This window comes from Eptesicus fuscus, chromosome 13, assembly GCF_027574615.1.
Source record: "Eptesicus fuscus isolate TK198812 chromosome 13, DD_ASM_mEF_20220401, whole genome shotgun sequence".
Taxonomy (NCBI): Eukaryota; Metazoa; Chordata; class Mammalia; order Chiroptera; family Vespertilionidae; genus Eptesicus; species Eptesicus fuscus.
The window spans coordinates 79,313,822-79,341,311 of NC_072485.1; the positions used below are offsets into that span (position 1 = coordinate 79,313,822).

Here is a 27,490-nt window from a genome sequence, read left to right on the forward strand (position 1 = left end):
GCCCACGGGCCTCTCAACCCACAGCCGGGGGGCCAGGGCGCTTAGGGCTGGCAGGGAGGGGGGCTGCATGTGGGTAGAAGGCTCCTGAGGTGGCGCTGGGGGCCGTGGGCAGAGGAGCAGGCTCCCTGGGCCAGCTGGACCCTCGGGAATGCCCAGGGAAGCCATGGGTTCCTGTTGGAGGAGGCCGAACTCCTGGTGAGGCTCACCACGTGGCCACGTGTCTGACCTGCCAGACTTTATTTCTTTTAAAAAATATATATTTTATTGATTTTTTACAGAGAGGAAGGGAGAGGGAGAGAGAGGTAGAAACATCGATCAGCTGCCTCCTGCACGCCCCCTACTGGGGATGTGCCTGCAACCAAGGTACATGCCTTTGACCAGAATCGAACCTGGGACCCTTCAGTCCGCAGGCTGACGCTCTATCCACTGAGCCAAACCGGTTAGGGCGAAAATCTACCCTTTTAAAGCATACAATTCAGTGGTTTTTATTTTTTTTTAAATATTTTTTATTGGTTTTTTACAGAGAGGAAGGGAGAGGGATAAAGAGTCAGAAACATCGATGAGAGAGAAACATTGACCAGCTGCCTCCTGCACACCCCCCACTGGGGATGTACCCACAACCAAGGTACATGCCCTTGACCAGAATCGAACCTGGGACCCCTCAGTCCGCAGGCCGACGCTCTATCCACTGAGCCAAACCGGCCTCGGCAATTCAGTGGTTTTTAATATCTTCCCCATGTGCAACCATCACCCCAAATGAAGCCCAGTACCCGTTAGTAGTCACCCCCCATTCCTCAGCCTCTGGCACCCACTTCTCTGCTTCCTCTCAGGCATGTTCTTTTTAAAACATCTCCTGTCACCCCAATTCATTTAATTAAGCCAGTGTGGCTCAGTTGTTTGAGTGTCATCCCATGCAACAGGAGGTCACCAGTTCAATTCCCGGTCAGGCACATGCCTGGATTTGGGGCTCAATCCCCAGTGGGGGGTGGGGATGGAGAGTGGGCATGTGGGAGGCAGCCAAGTGATGTTTCTCTCTCATCGATGTTTCTAGAGCTCTCTCCATCTCTCTGAAATCAATAAAAACATATTGAAATAATAATAAAACACCCTGTACCCCCAGTGCCCAGTGCTGTGAGGAAGGGTTGGTCGCATCCCCCACTTTATAGGTGAGAAGGCTCAGGACCCCTCAGAAAACTGATTTTCCCTGTTCCAAGCCTTGTGTTTATCAGCTCCCCAGAACCAGGCTGCACTGCGGCGGATGGGAACTCGGCAGGAAGAGAAGCAGTGAGGTGTGGGCATCAAGTGGGGAGTTCCCTGCTTGGCTACCTGGCTGCGGCCCACACCGGCGTCTCTGGGAGGCCACCGTCAGAGGCAGTCCGCGACTGCAGCTTGGGGGACATTCATGCCCTCACTGCTGGTGAGCTGAGTTCAACTCTGCCTGTCCTGTGCCAGGGACAGACCAGCACCCCCCTCCCACCGGGGAGCAGGGCAAGCGGCTGAGGGCAGGGCCGGACAGCCAGGAGGGGTGAGGGCAGCTGGTATGGGACGAGGGCCACGTCAGGGGCAGCGAGGGGCGGTGCCGAAGTCCAGGCTCCACTTCTTGGGAGCTCTGGGACTCTGGGCAAGTGACTGCACCTCTCGGCCTTCCTTTCGCCATCTGTGAACGGTACCCATCCGTGGGTCCCTCAGGGGTGTTGTGAGCCCGTGAGTCCATGTGGATGAGCCCCCACAGCATCGGGCCCCACATGTGGGTACCCTCCCTTCAGACCTGGGCCCGATGGAGCCAAGGCCGGCGCTGTCCGCTGTCTGAGGCGGAGTGGGGGCCAGAGCAGCGTCAGATTTCCTGACCCTTTGAAGCCTGTCTCCTCCGCTGTAAAAGGGGTTTAATAATCAGTCCTCCCTCTCCGAGTGGTGAGGGCTGGGGATGTGCAGTTATCAGCACCCTCTGGGCCTCAGACAGGGAAACCAGACAGGCTCCCTCCCAGGGCCGCTCTCATCCTGGCCTCTTTCATCTTAGGCTTAATTAGCCAGGCCGCCCCACCCCACAGCCTCTTTGGGGGGGCCATCACTCCCATTTTATAGATGGAGAAACGGAGGCACCTAGAAGGAAGTGGTTTGGGGCTGCCGCCTGTGAGTCAACTGTGGAGCCAGGGCCCCGAGGAGCTGGGACAGGCTTTCCAGTCGGACCTGTCCCTGCGGGTGGATCCTTGTCTCCATCCCCCTGGCACCCCAATAGCCTCTTTTCCAGCTACCCCATCACTTCCTACCTCCTCCCATCTGGAGGGCAGCAGGTTGGGTAGGGAGGGAGGGAGCTGTGAAGCCTGGAGGAAGGAGAGAGACTAGTTAGCAGCTGCTAGTACGGCTCAGGGCTGTTTCATCTTCAAAGCCGGCTAATGAGAGCCCAGGCGTTAGGCCAGCGGGCTGTGGGGTTCTGTGCCTTGGGAACCTGCAGTCATTGGGGCATCAGCAGCCTTGGTCCCCGGCCCAGGAGCGGCTCCTAGGGAACCCCTGCCCCAGCTCCCTGGTGCCCCCAAAAGCCCTGATCCAGCCTCTGGAAGTCAGGAGGACTAGGTTCCCGCACTTCTTGGCCCCAGGTCTTCCCCGGCGGCGGCGGCGGCGAAGCCTAGGTTTCCCGGTCGGTGCTCGGCATGCGGGGTCATGACCCCGTGACACGCCAGGCTCTGCCAGTCCGCACCTCTGCATCCCGTTGTTTTCCGGCTTCATCACGGTTTATGGTCTTGTCTCCAGCTTTACGCTGGCCTGGCAGCCGCGACCATGGCCGACCGTCGGTGCCGCCTCTGGCAAAAGTCAGCAGCTTCCTCCCGCCGTGACCCGGGCGCTGGCTCCGCGCCCCCAAGCCGAACGGGTGGGGGCTCCCCAGGCCGGCGTCGGAGAAGCGAAGCCAAGCCCTGAGGCGCCTGCCCGACCGGTTCAGCCAGGGCCGCGGCGCGCGCTTCCTGCGGGAGCCCTGGAACCGCACCTCGTACACCCGCAGCGGCCACCTTGGGAGAGGAGGGCCCGCACCCCCCACCACCCCGGGAGGGCGCGCGGCTGGCACGGGGTGCGGTGCGCCCGGGCGCCGGTGGGGGGCGCGCAGGTTGCCCTCGTCGACAACCTGGGGTCGCTGTCCATCCGGGGGCCCTGGGATCGCAGCTCGCGCGCGAGGGGACCCCGGCTTCTGGGAGCAGGGCCCCCCCGCCTCCACCGCCCCTGCCCCGGCCTGCGGCGGTTTCGGGGAAGGGGGGCCTGCGCGCAGCGGGACTGTTACTCAGCCCCAGCGAAACCGGCGAGTCGGCACCTGCCGGCCCGGTGGGAGGGGAAGGCGGCGGCCCCGTTACGGCCTCGCCCCGCCCGGGCCCGGCCTCCCACGCGCCCCGCGCCCCGCCCTGCGCTGCGCGCCCCGCCCCGCGCCGCCCGCCCGCCCGGAAGGAGCCGGCCGGCCGGAGCGCCCGCGGCGGCTGAGTCAGGGGAGGTAAGCGCGGCCGCCCGTTACCGCCGGCGCTGGGCACCGGGGCGGCGCTGTGGTTTCGGTGCCGGCCGCGGGCGGGCGGGCTAATGAGCTCTCGGCACGCACCCCGCGCTGGCGCCCCGCCCGGCCTCCCCGCCCCTGTCCTCCCGCGTTTCTGCCCCGCAGAGATCCTGGCGGCCCGCCCCAGCGTCACCCTGAAACCTCGCGGTTTTATCTCGGGACCCAGGCACGGGGTCCCCGCTGGCGTTTGCGCGTAGTCGAGGGTGGCTGAGGTCTGCAAAGGGTTCTGGGGTGACGATGCCTCCTTCGGGGTTGGCGGGTCTCGCGGCCGCCGGCCTGACCCCCCGCCCCGCTCCTCCCTGCAGAGACCCACGCGCCTGACCATGGGGCTCCTGGGCCGCGAAACCTGGGCCCGGCGCCTGGGCGCCTTCCGGGCCAGTCCGTCCGCCTTCATGGCAGCTCCTGAGGGTGAGGATCTGGGTCGTGACCTGCTGAGCGACCTGAGGAGTGAGAAGCTGAGTGAACAGACCAAGGTAGGCCCTGAACGCCCGCCCCTGCCCATATGGTCTCCTCAACCCACTGCGCTCTGAACTCCATCTTCTCCAAATCTCCCATCCCCAGGTTTCCATGTTGGCCCTGAGCTTGGAGTACCCAGCCCAGTTGTGGCCGGATGCCCCTGCAGCTGAGGCAGCTGCCACCTCCCTGTTGGATACCCTAGTCCTTCTACCCCCACGGCCATCAGCTCTGCGGAGGCCCCTGTTGCTGGCAGCAACCACAGCCCTGGTGACCGGAGGTGCGCTCGGCCCCACCTCCGCGGCCTCCCTGCGGCTTCTGCCCCTGCTGCTCGGCTTGGCTTCAGGTGGTGATCTGGGGCGAGGCTTTGGCCCCTCCTCGGAGCAGCGACCCCTGCAGGCCACTGCGTGCGAGTGCCTGCGGGAGCTGGAGAGCTGCCAGCCTGGGCTGCTGGGGGGCTGCCTGGGGCTTCTTCGTGGCCTGTTGGGACAAGAGGGCCCCGTGGCCCCTGTCCAGCCGCTCAGCCTGCTGCTGGCACTTGCCCTGCGAAACACCTTGGTGATACAGGCCAGGGCCAGGGCCAGCCTGCAGGGCCTGCTCACAGTCAGGGCTTCTCCCCCTGGGGGTGGCCCCTGGAACTGGACACTGGCTCAAGCGGGCGAAGCCCACCTTCAGCCCCAAGCGCCCAGTTGGCCGGCAGCTGAGGAGGAGTGTGGCCTTTCAGCGCTAGAGCCCAGCCCCGAAGAGGCCCGGGAGCTGCGGGCTGCAGTGGCCCAGCTTCTGGACACCTCGTACCTGCTCACACCTGTGGCCCAGGCCCAGCTTCTGTGGTTGCTGGGCTGGGCCCTGCGGGGTCTGTGGGGTCAGCCTCCAGTGCTCTTCAAGCCACAGTTGGTACGGCTGCTGGGCACAGCCCAGCTGGTACTGCTGCACGCCGTCCTGGCACTGAAGGCGGCCTTCGGCGAGGCACTGTTCACAGCTCAGGACGAGGCCTTGTTGCTCCGCCGGCTCACCTTGGCCGCGCAGCACCCAGCCCTGCCCCTGCCCGCCCACCTCTTCTACCTGCACTGCCTCCTGAGCTTCCCGGAGAACTGCCCGCTGGGCCCCACGGGCGAGGAGGCTGCCCCACTGCTGCTGGAACCGCAGCTCTGCCGTGGCCTCCTACCCAACCTCCTTCATGACCCAATGGCCCTCCTGGCCCGCCTGCACCTGCTGTGCCTTCTCTGTGCTGAGGACGAACAAAAGGAGGAGCAAGGACCGGCTCAGAGCCCCTGCCACTACCTGCAGGAGCTCCTGGCTGGCCTGCAGCAGCGGGCGGCCCTTCCCGGAGGCCCCCGGGCCTTGGCCACACTCTGCTTCCAGGCTTCATACCTCGTTGCTCACTGCCTGGCCGGGCACCATACAGTGCTGACACCCTTGACCCACGGACTGGCCCAGCTCTACCGAGCCCGGCCTGTGCTGGCTCCCCATTTTGTTGACCTCTTGGATCGAGTGGCCCCTGAGCTGGGGGAGCCCCTGAGGGTGGTGTTGCGGCAAGAGGTGGTGTCCAGGCCAGGTGGGGATGAGGCCCTTCGTTGGCACCTGCAGATGCTGGCAAAGGTGGCCGACAGGGATGCTCAGGGTGCCACCCTCGGTTTCCTGCGGGCGGCAGCTGCCCACTGCGCCGACTGGGGCCTCCAGCAGGCCTTGCTGCGAGTCTGCCGGGCCCTGCTGCGGGCGGGTGTTGGGGGAGGCCTGGCCGACTTGCTGCAGGCGTTGGCCAGGCAGCTGGAGGACCCGGATGGGCGGGACCACGCCCGCCTCTACTACATCCTCCTGAGCCACCTGTCGGGGCCCAAGCTGGGGGTGGCCCTGGGCCCCTCCCTGGCTGCACCTGCACTGACCTCTTCACTGGTGGCCGAGAACCAGGGCTTTGCCACGGCACTGATGGTGCAGGAGGCACCAGCCCCGATTCGGCTGAGCGTGGGGCCCCAAAGGGCTGAGGGCCCGGTCCCAGTGCTGCAGCTCCAGGTAGAGGTGCTGGAGCCAGTGTACTCTCTGGAGCTGCGCTTCCGAGTGGAAGGACAGCTCTGTGCACCCCTAGGGGCTGTCCACGTGCCCTGCCTGTGCCCTGGCCGCCCGGCCCGCCCGCTGCTCCTGCCCCTGCAGCCCCGGCGCCCAGCCCCCACACAGCTGGATATCCGTGCTCTGTACACCAAGTCCACTGGCCTCACATGCTATACCCACCTGCCCCCCCTGCCTGTGAAGTTCGCCGACCTCTTCCTGCCTTTCCCGAAGCCCCCTGAGGGCGCCAGCTTAGGCTTCTTCGAGGAGCTGTGGGACTCCTGCCTGCCCAAGGGCGCCGAGAGCCGCCTGTGGTGCCCTCTGGGGCCACAGGGTCTGGAGGCCTTGGTGTCACGCCACCTGGAGCCCTTTGTGGTGGTGGCCCAGCCCCCCACCAGCTACCACATAGCCATCCGCCTGCCCCCAGACTCAAAACTGCTGCTGCGGCTGGAGGCAGCCCAGGCGGACGGAGTGCCCCTGGCCCTGCGGACGGATGACTGGGCCGTGCTGCCCCTGGTGGGGGACTTCCTCCGAGGGCTGTCCGCGGCGGGCTGAGCCCCGCTGGGCCGGGCCAGGTGGGAGCAGGACTCTGGCCCTGAGAGGGTCTTTCTAAGAGGGGCAGCTGCAGAGCAGGACAGACCTATGGACCCTTTTTAAAAACCTCCGTTCACCAATGACCCTCGTTTGTTTTCTTCTGGGCCCTAATGGGGAGCAGAACCACTGGGATGGGGGCAGAGGCTCCCAGAAAGCTTCTAGAGTAGGACCCCCAGACTGCGGGGCTCCGACGTTCCTTCCTGCCCAAATAGGCTGGGATTCCCCAGGATCTCTGCCCAGGAGGCAGGAGAAAAACCTCCTCTCTGCTTCCCGGAGAGTCTGGTCTCGCCCAAAGCCACCCAGCAGTTCAGGCGCGGGCCTCCTGACCTGTGGGCCCGAGCTTTTCAACTCCTGAGGTTTGCAGGGTCCCTGACCCCGGGAGCTTGGGCTAGAAACGGCTGAGGAGACTGCAGTGGCCTCTTCCCTGGCGAGCGGCTCCCCCAGGCTGAGGGTGGGAGCCAGCTCTGAAGGGCCTGCTAGAACAGTTCCAAGGCTGAGGGGCCCCATGCTCTGGGCTAAAAGGAAGCTGGGTTTTCCTTACCCATCAGTGGACCTAGGGGTCTTCCTCTAAGAATCACCCCCCTTGTCCTTATTCCAAACACTCAGGATTCTGATGTGTGTGCTTAATCCTCACTGGAGAGTGTGTGTATGGCTCAACAGTGCGGCTCAGTGGATAGAGTGTCAGCCCTCCAACCGAAGAGTCCTGGGTTCAGTTCTGATCAAGGGCATGTACCTGGGTTGCAGGCTTAATCCCTGCCCTGGTAGGGGCACATGCGGGAGGCAACCAATATGTCTCTCACATTGATGTTTTTCTCTTTCCCCCTCCCTTCCATTCTAAGTATCGATGGAGAAACACCCCTGCGTGAGGATTAACCTAAACAAGTAAACAGATATGTACATTTGTCCCCATTGATTTTTAGAGAGAGTGGAAGGGAAGGAAGGACAGGAGAGAGAAGCATTGATGCTAGAGAGACATCCACTGGTTGTCTCCTGCACGCACGGCGTCTGGGGCAGGGTGTAGAGTTTTACCATCCTGGAGCAGGTTTCTGTTGCCACACTAATCAGAGCAAAGCTCTGCATGGGCCTTGGGGACACAGCCCCCACCCTCTCTGCCCTGGGGCCAGCCCCCAGGAGGTCACAGGAGCGGCAGTCAGCAGTGCTGGGTGGAGAATGGCCAGAGGCTTGGGCCTTGGCGTCTTGGGGGGAAGGGCGTGTATGCCACCCTGCTTCCTGGGCCCCCAGCCGTGCCTCTCCTGCAGGGCCGGCTAGGGAAGGAGAGAAGGGCCTGGGACAAGTGGGGCTGTGACAGGTCGGGTCAGGTGGTCTGTTCCAAGGTTGAGCTCCAGTGACAACTCGCTGTAGGATCCGGGCAAGCCATTGCAAACCTCCAGCTGCTTCCAGCAGAAAGGATCGAAGGCAGAACCAGGTACTTGAATCCCTGGGGAGGCTGGAGAATGGTCCTGCAGAAGGCCACTGCTGGGCTGTTGGGTTCCAGAATGTCCTTCCCTGCCTGCAGTCCAGCTCTTGGCACCCAGGGAGCTGGGCCCGGCCCTGGAACATAGGGTGGGGCTGCCGTCACTGCCTCTTGACCCCCACAAAGCCCGAGCTGACTCTACTGCAGAAAGACGGGGCTTCACAGCTGGCAGATGGCCGCGGCCTCATTTCTCCAACCACGTCGTTCAGAGGGCTCTAAGGAGCAGGACCGATTTCTCAGGTACCATCGCTGCAAACCGAGTTTTTTTTAAATCCTCACCCAAGGATAAGTTGTTTTTTTTTAATGATTTTAGAGAGAGGGGAAGGGAGAGAGAGTGATGTGAGAGAGAAACATCAATCGGTTGCTTCTTTAACGCTCTGACCAGGGATCGAACCCGCAACCTTTTGGTGTATGGGATGATACTCCAACCAACTGAGCCACCTGGCCAGGGCTGAATTACTCTTGAAGACAGAGGACAGCTGTGACTCTTGGGGTCATGGGTACCCAGCTGGCTGCAGGCTTCCTTTCTCCACACTCAGGTTCTGCCTCTCCCTGTCATCTCTTGCAAGGGGAGGGACTGGGGCTGGAGTAGGAGAACAAGGTAGAGTAGTCGACCCAGAACTGGATGGTGGGGAGCTCACTGAGTGCCTGCTGTGGGACCTAGGCTGGGGTGTGAATGCTGTTGGCACATGGACGATTCTGGTGTCTTAACTGTCCATCTTTCTGTGTGGCTGCCATGGCTGGGACCTGAATCGCAGCTGTATACCTTAAGTCACACCCTGGGCATGTTTTGGGCTGTACAGCTACTGTAATCCAGCTGTGGCCCCAACCCGTGGTGCTGCAGGAGGTTCGGTGCCCAGACCACAGCCTACAGCCCTTGACCTGTGGAGGCATGAATGGGTGCTGATGGATGGAAGGATGGCTGGTGAGTCCTTGCATGGGCCAATTATCTTAATCTTGGGCAAAGGATTAATGCCATCTTCTGCATCTGAAGTCAAAAAGAAAGCAAGTGTGTTTTCCGGACTCCTATGGTACCTGGGAAATGTGCTGTGGCGGAAATGTTTAAATATCAAAGAACTTCCAACACAATATTCACACATCTCCCAAGCAACTCTTCCAGGAGGAGGCCCTGTCGAATACAGACAGCTCTGCCAGCCTCGGGAGCCATCGAACAAAGCCACAGAAACCCCGAGGATCACAGGCCCACAGGACCCGGTTCAGGACAGGTAAGACACGCAAACCACCTACTCTTTCAGGCTCAACTGCAAAAACTGGCTCTCCCCCCTGGCCAGCCCCTCCTACTACAGGAGCTGGGATCCCAAACCAAGGACCCTCCTGGCCTCAGACTCCCAGACTCTAGAGGTGGTGTCCTCTGACGCCTGAAATTAGGCGAGAAGGGACCGAACACCTAAGCCCCATCGCAGCAGCTGGACACTCTGTAGGTAACATGAAAACAACTTCTGCAAAGAAGGCGAGGGGGCTTTTTGGTCCAAGACAGCACCAGAAAGACTAAGCCCGCTGTAAGCCTGGAAATGTTAAGTGCCTGGGGGGTGAGGGCTGGGCCTGCAGGGAAGGGGTTTTAACCCTTTGCACTCGCTTGCTTTTTTCATTGAGCTGTTACCGATGCTAACCGTGTCGAGTCACACTCGACATCCGAGTGCAAAAGGTTAAGTGTATGTACCACTTGAAGGGGCAGCCTTTGAAACTCGCAATCTCTGGGGGAGCAAAACACACAAAAAGGAAGAAGAAATCATTTGGGTGTGAAAGGGGAAGTAAACGGAGAAAGGTTATGGTTCTGCAAGACAAAACAAAATCAGAGGCCCTACAACTCCGCCCCCATCTACAAACAAATCTGGACTCGGCAGTGTTGACAGAAGAGGGCGCATTAAACAGGGATCTTATAAAACACCCAACAGCACAGAAACGAACAAGATAAAGATTAACAGGTTCGTACAGAGTTATTGCAAAATATCAGAAAATGGATCTCATCATCTATCCAAGCAGTCCGCACACGTCCCCTGGAGAGGCAGCCTGGAAACGGAGGAAAGCTGTAATACACTCAACAGGGCGAATGCCTGGGTTGCCGCTCGATCCCCAGTAGGGGGCGTGCAGGAGGCAGCTGATCAATGATTCTCATCAGAGAGATGTTTCTATCTCTTCCTCTCTGAAATCAATAAAAATATATTTAAAAATAAAAGAAACACAGAAGTATCTAGAAATAAAGATTCCATTACAAGATGCCCAAAGGAGAATAGACTCAAAATATAATAAGGGGCATTGAAGAGAGACAAAAATGAGAATGAAAGTGAGACGAAGGAGTCTCAAGGGGTCACAAGAAAGTCATGAAAACAAGACAGTCAAAGAAGGAGTCCCATTTGCATTTAGGGTCCCTGAAGAAAAACTAACCGCTGAACCACACCAGTATTTACCACTGCATTCTGAGAAAAACTTCCCAAGAAAGGAAAATCTGTACATTCAAAGGGCCCAGTGGGAACCTTGGAAAATTAACTCAGAGCAGTCAACTTACTTTGAGACATCCTCATAAAACTATTAGTTTCCAATTTTTTTTTTCAACAAAAATCCCCAAGATCTCCAAGCAGAAACATCAAATAGAAAGGCAAAAAGTCAAAATGGCACATATAAAGTAAGACGGCATTTGGAGCAGCAGCATCTAAACATTTAAGGGTAGCCCTGGCTGGTTTGGCTCAGTGGATAGAGCATCGGCCTGCGAACTGAAGGGTCCTGGGTTCAATTCCGGTTGAGGGCACATGCCCGGGTTGTGGACTCCATCCCCAGTGGGGGACTTGCAGGAGGCAGCCGATCCATGATTCTCTCTCATCATGGATGTTTCTATCTCTCTCACTCTCCTTCCTCTCTGAAATCAATAAAAATATATTAAAAATAAATAAATAAACATTTAAGGGTAAACCGAGGTTTTTATATTCGCACGGATTGTCCTTCCAAGTATCAAGGCTTTAGGAAACAGTTTTGTGTTTTTCAACAAGTATTTATGCACCCATAAGGGAATCTGATAGAGAATGCACTTCATCCAACCAAGAGATAATGAGCATGTGTGTGTGTTTATCTAAATATATGATCTAGGACTAAAACAAAGGTGGGCATGAGGGTAAATAAATAAATAGGTCATATATCATCGTGAAGTAGAAACAATATCACTAAAAGCATGGGAGAGCCAGTGGGTGTGGCTCAGTGGTTGAGCATTGGCCCATGACCCAGGAGGTCACGGACAGGGCACGTGCCTGAGTTGCAGGCTCAATCCCCAGTAGGGGTGTGCAGGAGGCAGCCGATCAAAGATTCTCATCAATGATGTTTCTCTTTCCCTCTCCCTCTCTGAAGTAAATTTTAAAAATATTTTTTAAAAAAAGCATGAGAGAAGGGAGAGGGAAATATGAAAGTAAGATAAGCTGACTGGTGGCTGTGTAGGTGCCTCTCGGCTCCAACTTCATTATTGCCTACTCTGAAAATGGGCCTGGACCCTTTATCTTTCCAGCTGGCGCATTATTAAGCTTGGTCGGTAGAGGGCGCAGGGGAGCCATTGCAGAAGGGCTTTTTCGAACTTCCTCCTGTGTGCTGACTAGACAATGTCTGGTACCCAAGGTCCTCCAGCAGCTGCCCTGGTCCGTGCTCATGGCTTCTCCAGCACCACGCTCCTGCCAGTGCAGCAACCAGCAGTGCCGCAGAGGCCCCTGCGCCCCAACACCGCTGGAATTATGTGAGCTAGCCAACCCCAAACTGTTGACCCTAATCCCAACTTCCCTTCCCTCAGAAGCTCCAATAAACGTCGTGGCCTATTCTGTCCTGTCTCCCGACCAACTCCAGTCTTACCCATGTGGCCCTGAAACTAGAAAGATCTTGACTCCCAGTGGGTGGCATAACCGAGTCTTCCATAAGCTCTCCACTGTTCCCGCAAGCCTGCTGCTCTGGAAGAGAGGCGCAGGGTAAGGCCAGGGATGCCCATGGTTCTGGTCCCATTACTTCTTTTGTAACCAGAAGAGCTATCGCTAGGAAGCAGGACTGTGAGGCAGGGTGGGAGCTGGGGTTCTGCTGTGAAAATAATGGCTGTGGCAATATGGTCAGAGAAAACAAAGCCATGTCCTGAAGCAGCCCCTCTCATAATGGAAACGGTCTGATGTGATTACCCTGAGACAGCGTCTGGCTGGTCTCCTGGGCTATATTCTATTTGGGAACTCAGGGCCGGTCTCTCCTGGACATTAGACATTTGTCTGTGGCAGTAGATCAGCCTTGCTGAGGAGAAATTCATGTTGAGCTCAGCATGCATCACTTCCATCCCTCATCCATGACATTTTCAAAAATTTATTGATTTGAGCCCTGGCCAGTGTGGCTCAGTTGGTTGAACATCATCCCGTGCACTGAAACGTCACTGGTTTGATTCCCCGTCAGGGTTCAATGCAGGAAGCAATGTTTCTCTCCCTCTCCCTCTCTAAAAAAAAAAATTAAAAATCAATAAAAAACATTTTAAAAAATGTATTGGTTTGAGAGATGGAGAGAGAGACAAACATGGATTTGTTGTTCCACTTATTCATGCATTTATTGGCCACTTTTTAATTTTTCATTGGTATACCATTTTAATAGCAGAATACTTATTTTATAGGTTTAAGAAGATGCATCTTGTTCTTCACTCTGTGTGTCATGTTTTAAATGATATGTGTGTGGGGCTTACATGGGCTAGGAAAATCCTTGGTTACTTCTTGCATGTGCCCTGTCTGGAGATTGAACCGCAACCTTGGAATATTAGGACGATGCTCTAACCAACTGAGCTACCTGGCCAGGGCCTCCCATTATGACCTTTTCATGAGCCTGTTGGGCAAGGATAGGCATGATTTGTAAAGAAAGTGCTGCCTTCTACCTGCAGAAGGTCTCTTTGGTGAATATTCACAGGACAGTTAATATTCCGCTCTGGACCCATTCCAAGAAGCCTACTGATACCAGAAATGAAAGAGGGGTCATCACTAGTGACCCCATGGACACTAGAAGGATAATGAAATATTATAAACTACTCTATGCCCCCAATCTGATAAATGGACACATTCTTTGACACAAAATAAGGCAACCTTGAATATATTGGGGTTTGGTTCCAGACCACCGCAATCAAGCGAATATTGCAATAAAGTGAGTCACACAAATGTTTTGGTTTCCCGCTGCTGGATTTTGCAAATAAAGTTTTATTGGGCCCTAGCTGGTTTGGCTCAGTGGATAGAGTGTCAGCCTGCAGACTGAAGTGTCCTGGGTTCGATTCCAGTCAAGGGTACATACCCAAGTTGCAGGCTCCATCCCCATTAGGGGGTGTGCAGGAGACAGCCAATCAATGATTCTCTCTAATCATTGATGTTTCTATCTCTCCCTCTCCCTTCCTCTCTGAAATCAATAAAAAAAAATTTTAAATATATTTTATTGATTTTTTACAGAGAGGAAGGGAGAGGGATAGAGAGTTAGAAACATTGATGAGAGAAACATTGATCAGCTGCCTAATACACACCCCCTACTGGGGATGTGCCCGCAACCAAGGTACATGCCCTTGACCGGAATCGAACCTGGGACCCTTCAGTCCACAGGCTGACACTCTATCCACTGAGCCAAACTGGTCAGGGGAAAAAATATTTTAAAAAAGTTTTATTGGAACACAGCCATGCCCATTCATTTACTTATTGTCTATGACTTTTTATGTCACAATGACAAAGTTGAGCAATTGTGACAGAGACCATATGTGAGGTCTGCCAACCTCTGCTATATATGTAATAATCAGAAGGTAAAATGGAAAAAAAGATCTGGGAATAAACTTTAAAATATAACTATTGCCCAGCCGGTGTAGCTCAGCAGCTGAGCGTCAAGCCAGGAACCAAGAGGTCGCTGGTTCGATTCCTGGTCAGGGCACATGCCGGAGTTGCAGGCTCAATCCCCTGTGGGAAGCGTGCAGGAGGCAGCCTATTGATGATGTTTCTCTCTCATTGATATTTCCATCTCTCTATTCCTCTTCCTCTCTTTGTAAAAATCAATTAAAACACTTTTTTAAAAAATAAAAACTATTGTGTATTAAGAAAACCTCAACTGTACAGACACAAAAGAAGATGTAATTGGTACTACCTATCTTATTTTTAAACTTTTTAAAATTGATTTTAGAGAGAGGGAGGGAGAGAAACATCATTTGGCTGCCTCCTCCTGCACATCCCCTACTGGGGATTAAGCCCATAACCCAGGCATGTGCCCTGACCAGGAATTGAACCGGCAGCCTTTTGGTGCATGGAATGACGCTCAACCAACTGAGCCACACCAGCCAGGGTTATGTAACTTATTCTTGATAGAAAACTAAAACAACATTATCTAAATTAATCTGTCAATACTCTCCAGCCAAAGACCACAAGGAACACGTCCGTAGCTGAATGAATGGGTTTATTACTCTTACACTGTGGGGCATCTCAATAAGTGGGTGTTAGGAAGGATTTTTAGGGTCTGTGCTTGGGTTAGGTGATTTGGGAGAGGGTTTAAGGAAGTGGGGCTTTTCTCTGGATTGGATGTGTTAGGAAGTGGAAGTATTTCTATGATATAATGTTAACATCTTCACTGGATGGAGGCTAAAGCTAAATTGGTAAAGAAGCAAATCACATATAATCCACAATAGAGGGATGTTTCCTCATTTTTGTGGTTTGGACAATGTTTGCCTTTGTCCATGTTCACGTGATTACAGAGTGACCTTGTTTTTCTTTTGGTCCCTCATGACCTTGTCTGATAATCTATGGAATTATTCATGTTCAACAGAACGCCAAGGCCAGCTCCCGATGTCTGGGGATGTTTTTCTCTTTCTCAAATCAATGAATTAAATGCAATTTTAATCTTGATCACCAGTTCATATGTGTTTGTTTTTTTGAGAGAACTTGACAGAACATAGCTATACAAATAAACATTAGAGAAGAGTTAATAAACCCAAAAAGTATTGTGAAAACTAAAAGACCTAAAAATAAAAGATTGGTAGATTGGTAAATTTGCACAAAATAAATTCATCTGTGTGATAAAAATAAAAATACACAGATTTGGAAGACAATTCATATAAAATACCTTCAATTCATTTGAGGAAGAGTTGATATCCCTAGTAAAATTTAAAAGAACCTCCCTATCAGTATAAAAAATGTACTTTTGGAATAATTTTAATTTTTTAAAATAAGAATGTACCATTCTACACCTAAAACTAATATCGTATGTTAACTGTAATAGAAAACACATTTTTATCAAAATTAAAAATATACCACTGAAAAAATTTTCAAGGCCCTGACCGGGTATGTCAGTTGGTAGAGCATAGTCCTTATACACCAAGGTTGCGTTTGATCCCGAGTCAGGGCACATATAAGAATCAAGCAATAAATGCATAAGTGGGTGGAGCAACAAGTTGTTTTTTCTCTTTTCCTCTCTAAAATAAGTAAATAATTTTTTAAAAAATATGTTTTTATTGATTTAAATGATGAGAATCATAGTGGGCGCCTCCTGCACGCCCCCTACTGGGGATTGAGCCCCGAACCCCAGCATGTCCTGGGACTGGGAATGGAACTGTGACCTGGTTCATAGGTCAAAGCTCAACCACTGAGTCACACCAGATGGGCAATAAATGTTTTTAAAAAAGAAAAAATAATTTTCAAGAAGAAAAACAAAACTGGGACTTAGAGGGAGGTGGGGCTTGCAAGAGTCAGAAAAGACTACGCTTCCCAGTAGGCTCTGCGCTGACTGTCCCAGGGCTCCCGACAGGCTTCGCGCGCTTTACGCGCCAGCTCTGGCCTCAGTCAGCGAGCCACGGAAACCCGGCAGAGGATGGAGAGCGGCGACGAGGAAGACGTGGAGAAGCACCGCATCCACCTACGCCCCGTCACTCTGTGCAACGCCGCGCCTGGCACGCTGCACCTCCTGCCCTGTGAAGTCCGGGTTAACCGGCCCGCCCCTGTGGGGCGCTTTTTCACCCCGGCCATCCGTCAGGGTCCCGATGGTGAGCGCTCGCGGCTGGACTACGGCTCCCGGTAGCCCCCGCGCCGGCGCCGCGCTCTCATCTGCGAGGACGGGCGCGAGGGCTCCTGGGAACGGTGGTCCACCGGAGGCGGCGGGAGAGCCGCCACCGGGGTTGCCCCGTTGGGCATGGACCAGGCCCTCACTGAGGCCCTACGACCACCTTCTTCAGGACTCGAAGTGTCGTTTCGGGGCCGCAGTCTACGGGGCGAGGAGGTGGAGGTGCCGCCCGGCCTGCTGGGATACGTGATGGTGACGGAAGACAAGTCGGTGGGGAAGCAGGACTTCTCAGCGGGATCAGACAATGACGAGCGGGAGCTGGTGGAACCCCCGGAGGCGCTGGAGCGGGACTTCGTGAGCACCGGGGCACAGGGGTGGCAGGGGGTGCGGGCGGGAGCGGCGGCCCCATGCTGAGCCTGGCGCCTCCCCCAGGACCGCTTTATTCGCGCCTCCGCCAGTTTCAGCCGCTTCACCCTGTGGGGCCTGGAGACCATCCCTGGCCCGGATGCCAAAGTGCGTGCGGCCCTGACCTGGCCCAGCCTCGCCGAAGCGGTGAGTAGATATATGGGCCGCTTCTTCCCAGGCCCATCCATTCCCGTCTCAGGCTTCAGTTTATTTACTGGGCTGTCTAGAATCTGAACCCTAAGTGGCCTTGGTGCTTTAGGGTTGCTGGGGGGTACAATGGGCTGATGGAGCCTGGCTCTAAGTGAAAGGTTAGACTGGGTTAGGGCTGTGTGGCCCCCCCCACCATCCTTCTCTGGCCTGCGTGGAAGGGGCCATCATTCCCTCCAGAGTACGTGCACCACCCAGCCACTCCATCTCAGAAACCCAGTAGTAAAAGGGACTCCTATTGCAGATCCATAAACAGGTGCCGCAGGACTGAGAACCAGTGCTTGAAACTGGAAGCCACCGATCCCTTCACCAGCTCTCCACTTTGGATCCACTGAGTCCACCACCCCAATAAATGAGCTCTTTCACAGCATCCGTGAGTTTGCCCACACCTTAGAGCTGCTCTTTCTCCCACAAGAACGTTTCATGGCTCTGGCCCATAGAAACCGTTTATTACAGGGGAAAGGGGGTATGGGGGGGGGGGGGGGGGGAACATGGGCAGGATGGGCACTGAGGCGAGAGGCCAGAATTTTGTAACCAATACCCACCCCACCCCCAACTCCTACTTTACAAATTTTTTTTTACAGCCACCAACCCTCTGTACAGAGTGCCCCCACTCCCATCTCACTGTACACGTCTGCCTGGCTCCCTCTGGTCCCTGGTTCACAGCAAGCCTGGGCCAGCAGCCAGCTGGCCTTAGAGGTGACCTGAGCCCTGAGCTCACTTTGGTGCTGGGCACCAACCAGCCCCTACCAGGCCTGCCCTCTCCTTGTGGAACTGTCCTCAGCCTGGTCCGTCTCCCTTAGTGTCCCCCTTGGGGGCCCTGGTGGGGGTGGGATGGGCTGTCAGCTCCAGTTCTGCCAGCTTTGTTGGTGCTACCATGGGCTGTGCCTGGTCACCACTTCCCCCGCTTGCTCCAGTCCTTGGGAGTGAAGTGCAGACACTTCGAGTCAATGCGGAGGAGTCGCTTGAGCATAGCCCGTTCGTGCCCATCCACGATGTCCTCTGACAGAGTGAGGATATACTGGCCCTGGGCGGGAGATGGGACAAGGCCGGTCAGCCCATGGGGCTTGCACTCTGCACCTCCACACACCTGTCCCTGCCCGCCTCCCTACCTTGTAGTAGTTGATGAGGTTTAGGTACTGTAGGGTGGAGATGACATCCTCCTTCTTGATGCTGGTGATCTCACTGATCTCACTGTGGGAGGACAAAGATCAGGTCCCCTGGGGCCTTCATCTTTGCCCCAGGAGCTCAGGGTGAGAGAAAGCCTGGGAACACACAGGCCGTGCCATGCACCCCCAGGTATGTGGGGCCAGGCTCACTTGATGGTAATCTGTGGCCTCTCCCCGCTCTCAGACTTCAGGCCCATCAGGATCTCCAGGATGGTCTGGGACCAGTAGCTTCGGTAGGACAGGAGGCCAAGGTCCGAGAGGGGCTTCTCGGGGGTCCCCGTTTTCCCTTCCACTTTGGAGAGTTCATAACCTAAAGCATTGGGGAGGGAGGGAGTGAGTACAGGGTCACAGCTTCATGTAACCAATGCTGAGGCAGACTGCCTGCTTCCCATCCAGGCCCTGCTATGGGGTGGTTCTGTGACAGGGGGTGTGGCTTGTCTGCTCTGCGCCTCAGTTTCCTCATGAAGGGCTAATGAGCACACACTCTTCACCTGTGTGCCAAGCACAGTGGCGGGTACTGAGGGCACTGAGAGAAGTGGCTACAACCAGCTAGGAGGGGTGGTGGGTTAGGGTAAGGGTTTAGAGGTGGGGTACGGGGAGGCAGAGAAAACGGCTTCTAGAAAGAAAGTGCCTCCAATGTTCCTGTCACCCCACTCCCTCTGTACTTGGGTGTGTGAAGAGGGAAGCGGAGCAGACGCCACCTGTGGGCCCGGCCTGAGGTGCTTCCCCAGCTGTGACCCGAGACGTCAGCAGCTCCAAGACTAGACTGAGCAGGTGGTTGTGAGGCGGCAAGGAGCACCAAACGCTTCCCAAGTCAGGGAAGACAGTCCTCCCACTCGACTGCTCTGCCCTCCTCTCGTCTGCTGCTGCTGGGCATGGCAGCTCCTGGTGAGAACGCAGACCTCACAACACTGCAGGCCTCCGTTTCCTGGGCAGTCTCCATTCGCCCTGGGATGTCTCCACCCTTCCTTGTCCGCAGTCGTAAGCGCTTTGTGTTGCACCACAGCCCGTTCTGCTTTCCTCCTCTCGGTTCATCTTTTACCAGCCAGTCTGGCCCTCTTGCCCAACCTCATGACTTCCACCAAGAAAGCCGGTGTTGAGGACAGAGAGGATCGTGCTTGGAGAGAGGAAGCACGGAAAGGACGGAACACACTGGGTTCCTACTTAACCTTGCTGGGTCGTGGTGCGTGTAAAGTTCTGACAGATCCGCTGGACACCACACTGGCCTCCTCAGCTGTGGGGGACTCCTAGCCCCTCATCAGTGCCCCTAACACCCTCCCACCCTGTCTGCCAAACTGAGCACACCTCCTTGGTAGCCCTGCCTGCACCCCCTCTCCACTGAGGTCTGACCTCCAGGGTTTTGTTAAGCATCACCTGCTTTACCAGGCTGAGGGCTTTCTAAAGATGTGACCCCATCATAGCATCGTTCTACCAATAAAATTTCTCAAGCGGGCCATGACCTGGTCAAGTCCAGCCTCTGTCTTTCCCGAACAGCTAAGGCTCCCTCCCCGTCTTCCAGCTCAGAGCTTGGTTAGCTCCGTGAATGGTCAGTTGAACAGAATGGGAGAGGGAGGCTGGGAAGCAGAAGGGAGACTTGGGATTGGAGGGGACACTGAAGAGTTCATGAAGGATGAGGGGCAGAGTCCCTTCTGGGCTTTAAGAGACTGACCTGACGGAATACCAGGAATATGGGCCATAACCATGCAAGTCAGTGTTTCCATCTCTTTGCTGAATTAGCAGCATTTTGAACATCTGTCTACCAAGCTCCGGAAACAACTGGTCCTCATCAAAGAACTGGCATGACAATACAGTAGCAGAGGGATGAGCAACAGTGGCTCACTCGGCTTCAGCTCATGGCCCTGGGCAGGATATGAGTCAAATTTGGGGAAAGTTGGGTGATGCTTAGAACCTTGGTCAAGGAACAGTGAGGGGCTGAGAACCTAATCCTGAGGTGCTCCCCACAACTGACCAGGGCAGTCAACCTGAGAAAGAAAGAACCTTGGAAGAGTCCCATCTTGATTTGTGGCCCAGGTGCCTGGGCTGAGAATCAGCATAAGCGATGGGAGCACTGCCCCCCCAGCCCCTGGCCATGAGCAGAGGTACTCACTGAATTCAATCAGCAGCTTGCCGTAGCCCCGACGCTGGTAGGGGGGCAGGGTCAGGATGCAGGCCACATTGTAGTCTTCTGTCGATTCCTTCTCCTGGAAAGTGGCGGGTGAGTGTGAGGGACGGGACCTGGCCCGGGGCAGAGCAGGCTGAGGGAGAGGCAGGTGGCTCTCACCTTGGAGAAGTAGCCCACAATGTGGAAGCCCTTGCAGTCGTACTCCGTCATGACGTAGAAGAGGAAAGGGTCTGTGTCATAGTACAAGGTCTTGTGGTCGAGGAAACACTTGGCTAGAAGACACAGGTTCTGGGAATAGCTCTGCAAAGGAAAGGGCCTGTCACCGCTCTGGGCGCCCCGATTCAAGCATGGCCACTGGGACAGGCCCACCAGGGCCTTCTTTGTAGTCCAGGCTGACAGGTGACCAGCCTTCCTCCCTGAGACCCGACTCCATCAGGCAGGGCCACTGCAGTGCTGAGAAGCCCATGGACCAGCCCATTGGACATGCCTCCACCTAAGTCGGCCCTGGGGGACCGCCACTGCCCTCTGCTACAGTCAACAACAGCCAACAGGCTGACGTGTACCCAAGAAGACTGACGAGGCTTATGAGAGCTCTGCCCATGTGCCAGGAGTCTGGCTGTCAAAAAATACAACTCTTTTGCCTACAGTCTTGGGAACTGACTCAGTCTACAACTGAGGTAAGGCATTCTGAAACTTAAAAAATAGCCTTAGGGGCCCCCTGCCCAAAAAATTTATTAGTTTTGCTCTTTTACCTCTGCACATAATTTATCCTGCGTTTCAGACATGACTTTTTAACTACATGCTGGGCACTGCCACCTGGTTGCCAAGTCCACCCTTAATACAGAACTGTTACAGCAGCTCTTCCTCTCAAGCTCCCCAGCGCCCAAGCCAGAGCTCTCCCCTGCCAGTCAAGGTGCCTGCCTCCCTCCCTCACCACCTTCTAGGCCCCAGGAATGGGGGAGTCTCTCAGCGGTCCCTCCAGGTTACTCCTTCCTCCCCACAACCACAGACTAAAGCAGGCTTGAAGCTTCAAACTTATGGTGTCCCCAACTCTCCCCAGCTGGCCTCATTCCAGCTGAAAGGGTGGAGACATCCCATGGCCTCCTGAGCTCTGTCCCTTGTAACAGCTTCCCCGCATCCTCTCTGCCCTTCAACCAGAAGGCTCTTTGCCGTTCACACCTCTCACATGCCCGCCCTTCAGAGCCCCGCTGCTTGCGAGTCCCTTTCCACCTTGTCCTCATGTCCAGGCTCAAGTCACCTCTTCCGGGAAGCTGTGGTGACTACCTCCTCTGGGTCCTAACGCACCCTTTGCTTCCGGGTACTTCACACACTGGGAGATCTAACGTGGCCATTGGGCCCTGGCTGGTTTGGCTCAGTGGATAGAGCGTCCGCCTGCAGACCGAAGGGTTCCGGGTTCAATTCTGGTCAAGGGCACATACCTCAGTTGCAGGCTCCTCCCTGACCCAGGCCCTGGTCGGCATGCGTGCAGGAGGCAACCAATCAAATGTGTTTCTCTCACATCGATATTTCTCTGTCTTTCCCTCTCTTCCACTCGCTCTAAAAATCAATGGAAAAAATATGTACTCGGATGAGGATTAAAAAAAAAATAAAGTGGCAATTGGTGTGTCTGTTTTCTCCATGGACTGTGAGCTCTCAGCAGAGATTTTTGTCTAATTCCTGGTCATGTTTTTATCTCCCAGCACCTGCCCTTCAGCAGGAACTCAATAAAAATGGGGTGAACCAACTTGTTGGCCGGACTGGGCAGTGTTTTCCTGAGCAGGAAGAAGCTTCTCATTTGACTTCCCCCAGACTCCAAGTTCCAAGGACTCCGCACGGTGCCTCGGTCACTGACCTTATTCTTACGTCCATCAATCTCAAAGAAGGAGATGGTGCCTTTGCGGTAAATCTCGTTGCCTGGAGGATGTCGCAGGTCACACTTGGTCTGAGGAAGAGAGGAGGATCAGGGGTGGCGAAGGATGGGGGTGGTCGTAGGGCAGTACCTGGGACCCTTCGTACCAAGTGACGCTGCAGACACTTGAGGCTACGGCCATACTTGAGGCAGAACTCGCAGAGATAGAGGACTGGCAGTGTGGTGAGCTCCTGTGGGTACGGGGAAAAGTACCACGGCTTGAGGCGGTGCCGGCCCAGCTCGATGCACTCAATGTTCTTCATCCGGGTGACGATGTCGTCGTGGCTCCGGTCAGACACCAGGCTCCCAGTCATGCGCGGAGCTGATGGTATTCCATCTGAGCTGTCCTGGGAGTCCTGCCCAGGGCCAGTGGAAGACACTGGGTTACAGGAGACCACAGCTCACACAGCACTGCTCCTCCCCTCCCCCCGCCCAGGTTCTCTTGTTCAAGCCTAACAGCAACCTTGTGGGGGAGATACTACACAATCCCCTCTCCAGATAAAGAAACCAAGATTTAGAAAGTTTTCAGTGTTGTATGAAAGGAGAGAAGGTTAGCACTCCCCTTGACAAGGATGGAAGAGGCTCTCGGGCCTAACAACACGCATACGGTTAAGGCATTGCCACCTACTAGAAAGTTTTCATTGAAAACTTTGGAAAGATCGCCAACCAGTTCTGCTTAGCTCCTAATACTACCACCATGGCTGCCCACCACTGTTGTTTATTTTTAAACTAGCCACTAAACTCTCCACCTGTCTACATCCTTCCTTTTTACTCAGCCTCCCTCTTCCCGAGACCTACCTCATCAGTGCCCAAGCAATTTGATTTTCGTTTCCGTCCCGGCTGAGCTGCCACTGCCCTGCGGGCTGATCCATTCTGCAGATGAGATGACAGGAATAGAAGTGGCTGTGAGATGAGTTTGAAAGGGGCTACCAGAAGGTAGAAGAAAGGAAGGGAAGAAAAAGTGGTTTGGAGGGCTCACCTGAGGAAAAACTGAGGCTGGGGCTGTCTCACTGGGCACTGGAGTTGCTGGTGAAACCACCTCCACCTTCCGTTTCTGCAGAGAGAAACCAAGAAAGGTGGGTCAGAAGGTAGAGAAGGTGGGACCTGAGAGGAAAGCAAGGTCCCTGGAATTGCTGAGGGTACCGTTGAGCGGTGGTTGGGCTGCAGACAGGAGCTGGAGGAGAGCGGCTGGTCGGGCTCACCACCGGGAATGGCCTCCCGCTCCTTAGGCAGGTTGAAGCGGAGCGTGATCTGGACCGGGATTGGCAAGGTCTTCCCGCTGGCCTGTGCGGAGGCCGGCTGTAGAGATAGGTCCAGGGTCTTCCTCTGGGGTGGGGATGGTGGTGGGATGGGGCAGGGGAGTGGGGGGCCCCTCAGCATGGCGTCATCAAACCCCACCCTCTCAAGGACACAGGAATAGCCGTTGGACTCTGGAAGCTACATCTGCGACTTGGTCCCCATCCTTTGCAAGCCGAAACCAGGATGGGAGGGCGCTGCCTCCAGCCCATCCAGGAACCACTGAAGCCGAGAGATGAGAGAAGTAGGAGGCAGGAGAGGAGGTGAAGTAGGGGACCTACTCACCACCTCTCTCTCTGGAGAGCCAGGGCGGGACCCAGGGAGTCCGTTCTTGGTGGGGGTCTTGGCCTCTTTCTTAGGGAACTGAATCTTCTTCAGGTCCAGCCGTTCGTGGGTCACCCATTCATCCAGGCGTTTGTTGACTGCAGCAGTGGGGATGGCTCAGGAAGGAGTGCCAGAGACCATCCCCCAACTCCACCCAGCGGCCCCTCCTTACCCCAGCCCAGCACTCACAGTCAATGTAATGAACGTAGAAAAGCTTCCTGCCACTGATGTCCTTCACGCTCAGGATCTCGGCCAGGGCTGCAGAACAGCACAGGGGCAACAGAAGGGTCAGGCCATGCGGCTCCACCCTTCTAGGACCTGAACCACACTCCCAAGCCGGATCTCTGAGCCCCAGCACTAGGCAGCTCTCGCCCAAGCCCCTGCTCACCCAGCGCCACCCCCTCTGCAAGCCCCGCCCTATCCATCTCGGGGCCGCTACAAGCCACGCCCCTCCTGTGTATCTGCGCCCCGCCCGCCCCAGAATTCTCGAGGTCCCTCCTCCTCCCGAGGGTTCGGTTGACTCCCTCCCGCCCCTCGCCCTCAGGTCGCTTAGCCCCGCCCCCCGACGTCACTCACGCCACTCATCTTCGTTGTCCTGGTTCCGCCGCAGCACCGGCAGGCGGCAGCCTTCGATTATCTCCCCCTGGGGAGACAGCGCGGCGCCAGGGTCGGCTACTGGGGGTCCTCGGGCTCTACCCACCTCCCCTGGCTCCCTCCGCCCCGCCCCGGGCACCGGACTCACCACCTCCGCCATCTTCCCTCCCTCCACTGCCACTTCCGGCCCCTCTGGGAGACGTCACTTCCGGGTCTGAGCGCGTTACAGGCCCGGGCTTCCCGACGCCACTCCAGACTAGGACCTTCGAGAGGCCCCGCTGCCCAGCTGGGAGCGGGAGGACGGCCCGCCTGGCTGGCAGGAGAACGGGGCGTTTTAAATCTCGGGCCGGGTCCTGGGCGGAATCTCCACAACGTGCACAACGATTGGAGGGAAGCTGAGTCCGTCACGTGACGCTCACCGGGTGCGACGCCAGTCACGTGGGCGCCGCGCGGGTCACTTGGTGCCTGTGTTTGTGCTTTGGGGTGGCGGCCTCCGTGTCCTAGAGGCTGTGGGAGGCGTCGATGGGCGTGGACTGCGCGTGCTCCGCGGCGGGCGGCGGGCGGCCTGGGAGGTTTGGGCGCCTGGGTGGGACTGTGAAGGGACTTCCTTCCTTACTTATGGGGACTCAGGATGTTTCTAGGTTGTCTTGTACGTTAAGTTTATAGTTATAAGAACAACACAACATTATTCATTCAGACATTCAACAAATGTTTACTAGGCTCCTACCATGTGCCAGGTACGATTCCTGGAGAGTGGAATACATCAGTAAATAAAGAACCTTGCCCTCATAGAGCTTACATTCTTGGAGGTTGGGAGGAAAAAGAAGAGTGTATGTAACAAACAGTAAATATATTATAAAGTAAATTATTCAGTATATTAAAGACAGATAAGTGTTTGGGGAAACAAAAGAATGCACAAGGGAAAGGAGATGGGCAGGTAGGTTGCCATTTGAAATAGGGTCAGGGCAGGCCTGGCTGGAAGTGTCACTTGAGAAAAGACTTAGAGCAGGGGCGGGGAACCTCTTTCGAGGTTCGAGGGCCGAGGTTCGAATGACACCATTCGAGGGCCATACAAAATTATCAACTTTATTTGGCCAATATTCTGCCTACAGAAACAATTCAGACTGGAAGACGCACACAGGTTAAAAGTAAAGGGATGGAGCCCTGGCCAGTTCTCTTAGTGGTTAGAGTATCGTCCTGCAGACGGAAGGGTTGCAGGCTCCATTCCCAGTCCAGGGCATGTACCTCAGTTGCAGGTTCCCCAGCCCCAGTAGGGATGCATGCAGGAGGTAGCCAAGGGATGTCTCTCTCTTCACGTCGATGTTTCTCTCTCTCTTTCCCCCTCCTCCCTTCCACTCTCTAGAAATCAATGGGAAACGTATCCTTGGGTGAGGATTTAAAAAAAAAAAAAAAGTAAAGGGATGGAAAAAGATATTTCATGCAAATGGAACTAAAAAAATAAAAAGCTGGGGTAGCAATACTTATATCAGACAAAATACAGACTTTAAAACAAAGGCTTTAACAGATAAAAAACAACTTAGGAATTCCACTTTGAATACTTATCAAAGAAACCCAAAACACTCATTGAAAAGACATGCTAGCCCTGGCTGGGAAGCTCTCTTTTGATTATTGTTCTGATATGCCAAGGTTGGGGTTCGATCTCTGGCCAGGGCACATACAAGAAGCAACCAATGAATGCATAAATAAATGGAACAACAAATGGATGTTTCTCATCAATAAATAAGCAGAAGTAAAGACATGCATCTCTGTGTTCGTTGCAGCATTGTTAACAATGGCCAAGATATGGAGGCAACCTGAGTGTCCACTGACAGAGGAAATGGATAAAAGGAGGTGGCACAAGCCTTGCCGGTTGCTGAGTTGGTTGAGCATTGTCCTGTACACCATAAGGTTGCGGGTTTGACTCCCAGTCAGGTCACATACCTAGGTCTCAGGTTTGATCCCTGGTCAGGGCACACATGAGAGGCAGCTGATGGATGTTTCTCTTTCTCTCTCTCTAAAAGTCAATAAAACATCTTTAAAAAAATAACAATAAAAGAGCCCCAGTGAGAGGAAAGTGGCTCACAGAGAAAAAAGCCAGGGCCCACCCTTCTGTATGAGCTCCAGGCTTTTGGCTCGAAGGGCCTTGTTAAGTGTTTGCTCAGGGAAATAGGCCTCTGTCAGGCTGAGCAACTTACCTCAAGGTGTCGTCTGCCTTTCGTTCTACATGTCACCAGCTCAGAGGAACTCGCCGTTATACCACTTCCAGAGAAGCTTATGTGCTGAAGCAAAGGAGAGATGCCAATGGCTGTATCACAGAGACAATAATGGTGACACCTACAGATGATGCCTGTGCAGGTCGGGCAAAACGTTCAGCGCATGGTGAGTACCCCAAAATCAATAGGTCTTTACCACAAACAAGGTGGCTAAGTGTTCTCAATAAGCCAATCGTGCCTGCTGTTGCAAAAATGATTCAAGAAACAGAATAGTCCTATGTGTATTAAAGAAATTTAATTCATAAATTAAAACCTACCCACAAGATGCCTGGCTGGCATGGCTCAGTAGTTGAGTGTCGAGCTATGAACCAGGAGGTCATGGTTCAATTTCTGGTCAGGGCACATGCCCAGGTTGTGGGCTTGATCCCCCAGTAGGGGGCATGCAGGAGGAAGCTGATCGACGACTCTCTCTCATTATGGATGTTTCTATCTCTCCCTCTCCCTTCCTCTCTGAAATAAATAAAAAAATATATTTTTAAAAAACCTACCCACAAGGGAACTTCCAGATCCAAAAGGTTTACTAGTGAATTCCATCAAAGTTAAGGAAGAAATAATACTGATCATACACATATTTTTTTAGAAAACAGAAGAGGGGACACTTCTCAACTCACTTTATAAGGCCAGCATTACCCTGATGCCAAAATCAAGCTATCACAAGGAAAGACTTCACAGATCAACATTCTATGTGAACACAGATACAAAATTCTTTAATAAAAGATTATCAAGTAATTCCTCTTCTTCATTGCACTTATCTCTACCTGATATCCTATCTAATAAAGAGGGAATATGCAAATTGACCATCACACCATCACAAACATGGCGACGCCCAGTCCCCTCAGCCCCGCCAGAGTCCCCAGTCTTTTCAGCCCCGTGGGGGCGGGGTGGGGGGGGGGGGAGAAGCAGGGTGTGGTGCAGTCAGACCCACCAGAGTCCCCCAGTCCTTTCACAGGAAATGGGTTGCCTCAAAAGTTGGTTAAGCTTCTTAGAACAAAAAGCATTCAAAATCTTTGAAAAGGGAATTCCAATATTTATAAAAGTTTGGACTAGACAAATCAAGGTTATTCCCACTACAA

General features: G+C 54.7%; 2 protein-coding genes, 2 long non-coding RNA genes and 1 pseudogene across 9 annotated transcripts; 4 read left to right on the forward strand and 1 right to left on the reverse strand.

Moving 5' to 3' along the window:
• The first annotated feature begins 3,422 nt into the window (after positions 1–3,422).
• Positions 3,423–17,103, forward strand: AP5B1 (adaptor related protein complex 5 subunit beta 1). Of its 2 annotated transcripts, XM_054725022.1 has the most exons (5): positions 3,838–4,002; positions 15,855–16,101; positions 16,291–16,472; positions 16,551–16,670; positions 16,975–17,103. In XM_054725022.1, the coding sequence occupies exons 1-5, from the start codon at positions 3,853–3,855 to the stop codon at positions 16,999–17,001; spliced, it is 726 nt and encodes a 241-aa protein (XP_054580997.1). In that variant the 5' UTR covers positions 3,838–3,852; the 3' UTR covers positions 17,002–17,103. The 2 variants fall into 2 exon arrangements, with proteins under 2 accessions (XP_054580996.1, XP_054580997.1); XM_054725021.1 differs by lacking the exons at positions 15,855–16,101; positions 16,291–16,472; positions 16,551–16,670; positions 16,975–17,103 and adding exons at positions 3,423–3,472; positions 4,091–6,749 and having other exon boundaries at positions 3,835–4,002.
• Positions 17,104–17,189: 86 nt separating this feature from the next.
• Positions 17,190–24,339, reverse strand: KAT5 (lysine acetyltransferase 5). 5 transcript variants are annotated; one of them, XM_054725023.1, is made up of 14 exons: positions 24,293–24,339; positions 24,127–24,193; positions 23,740–23,808; positions 23,512–23,648; positions 23,074–23,214; positions 22,910–22,984; positions 22,729–22,803; positions 22,038–22,286; positions 21,874–21,963; positions 20,181–20,321; positions 20,007–20,100; positions 18,050–18,209; positions 17,843–17,924; positions 17,190–17,757 (listed from the first exon to the last, which is right to left on the reverse strand). In XM_054725023.1, exons 1-14 carry the CDS (start codon positions 24,302–24,304, stop codon positions 17,623–17,625), a joined length of 1,527 nt encoding a protein of 508 aa, XP_054580998.1. In that variant the 5' UTR covers positions 24,305–24,339; the 3' UTR covers positions 17,190–17,622. The 5 variants fall into 5 exon arrangements, with proteins under 5 accessions (XP_054580998.1, XP_008145170.1, XP_008145169.1 ...); XM_008146948.3 differs by having other exon boundaries at positions 23,074–23,229; XM_008146947.3 differs by having other exon boundaries at positions 23,074–23,229; positions 24,127–24,339.
• Positions 20,669–21,766, forward strand: LOC129151129 (uncharacterized). The gene is made up of 2 exons (XR_008557913.1): positions 20,669–20,698; positions 21,722–21,766. It is a non-coding gene; the product is annotated as an uncharacterized LOC129151129 (long non-coding RNA).
• LOC129151366 (U6atac minor spliceosomal RNA) lies at positions 22,459–22,569 on the forward strand (annotated as a pseudogene).
• Positions 24,334–27,135, forward strand: LOC114233542 (uncharacterized). The gene is made up of 3 exons (XR_008557912.1): positions 24,334–24,566; positions 26,379–26,523; positions 26,998–27,135. It is a non-coding gene; the product is annotated as an uncharacterized LOC114233542 (long non-coding RNA).
• Positions 27,136–27,490: the final 355 nt, after the last annotated feature.

Excerpts from the sequence above, each read along its gene's own strand:
- KAT5 (XM_008146947.3), bottom strand. The coding sequence starts at position 24,304 with ATGGCGGAGGTGGTGAGTCCGGTGCCCGGGGCGGGGCGGAGGGAGCCA. Across the intron at positions 22,287-22,728 it reads ATTGCTTGGGCACTGATGAG|GACTCCCAGGACAGCTCAGA; the intron begins GTAGGTCTCGGG and ends GGCCCTGGGCAG. Across the intron at positions 20,322-21,873 it reads TTGATGGACGTAAGAATAAG|AGCTATTCCCAGAACCTGTG; the intron begins GTCAGTGACCGA and ends TTTCCTTTGCAG.
- AP5B1 (XM_054725021.1), top strand. The coding sequence starts at position 3,853 with ATGGGGCTCCTGGGCCGCGAAACCTGGGCCCGGCGCCTGGGCGCCTTC. Across the intron at positions 4,003-4,090 it reads AGCTGAGTGAACAGACCAAG|GTTTCCATGTTGGCCCTGAG; the intron begins GTAGGCCCTGAA and ends TCCCATCCCCAG.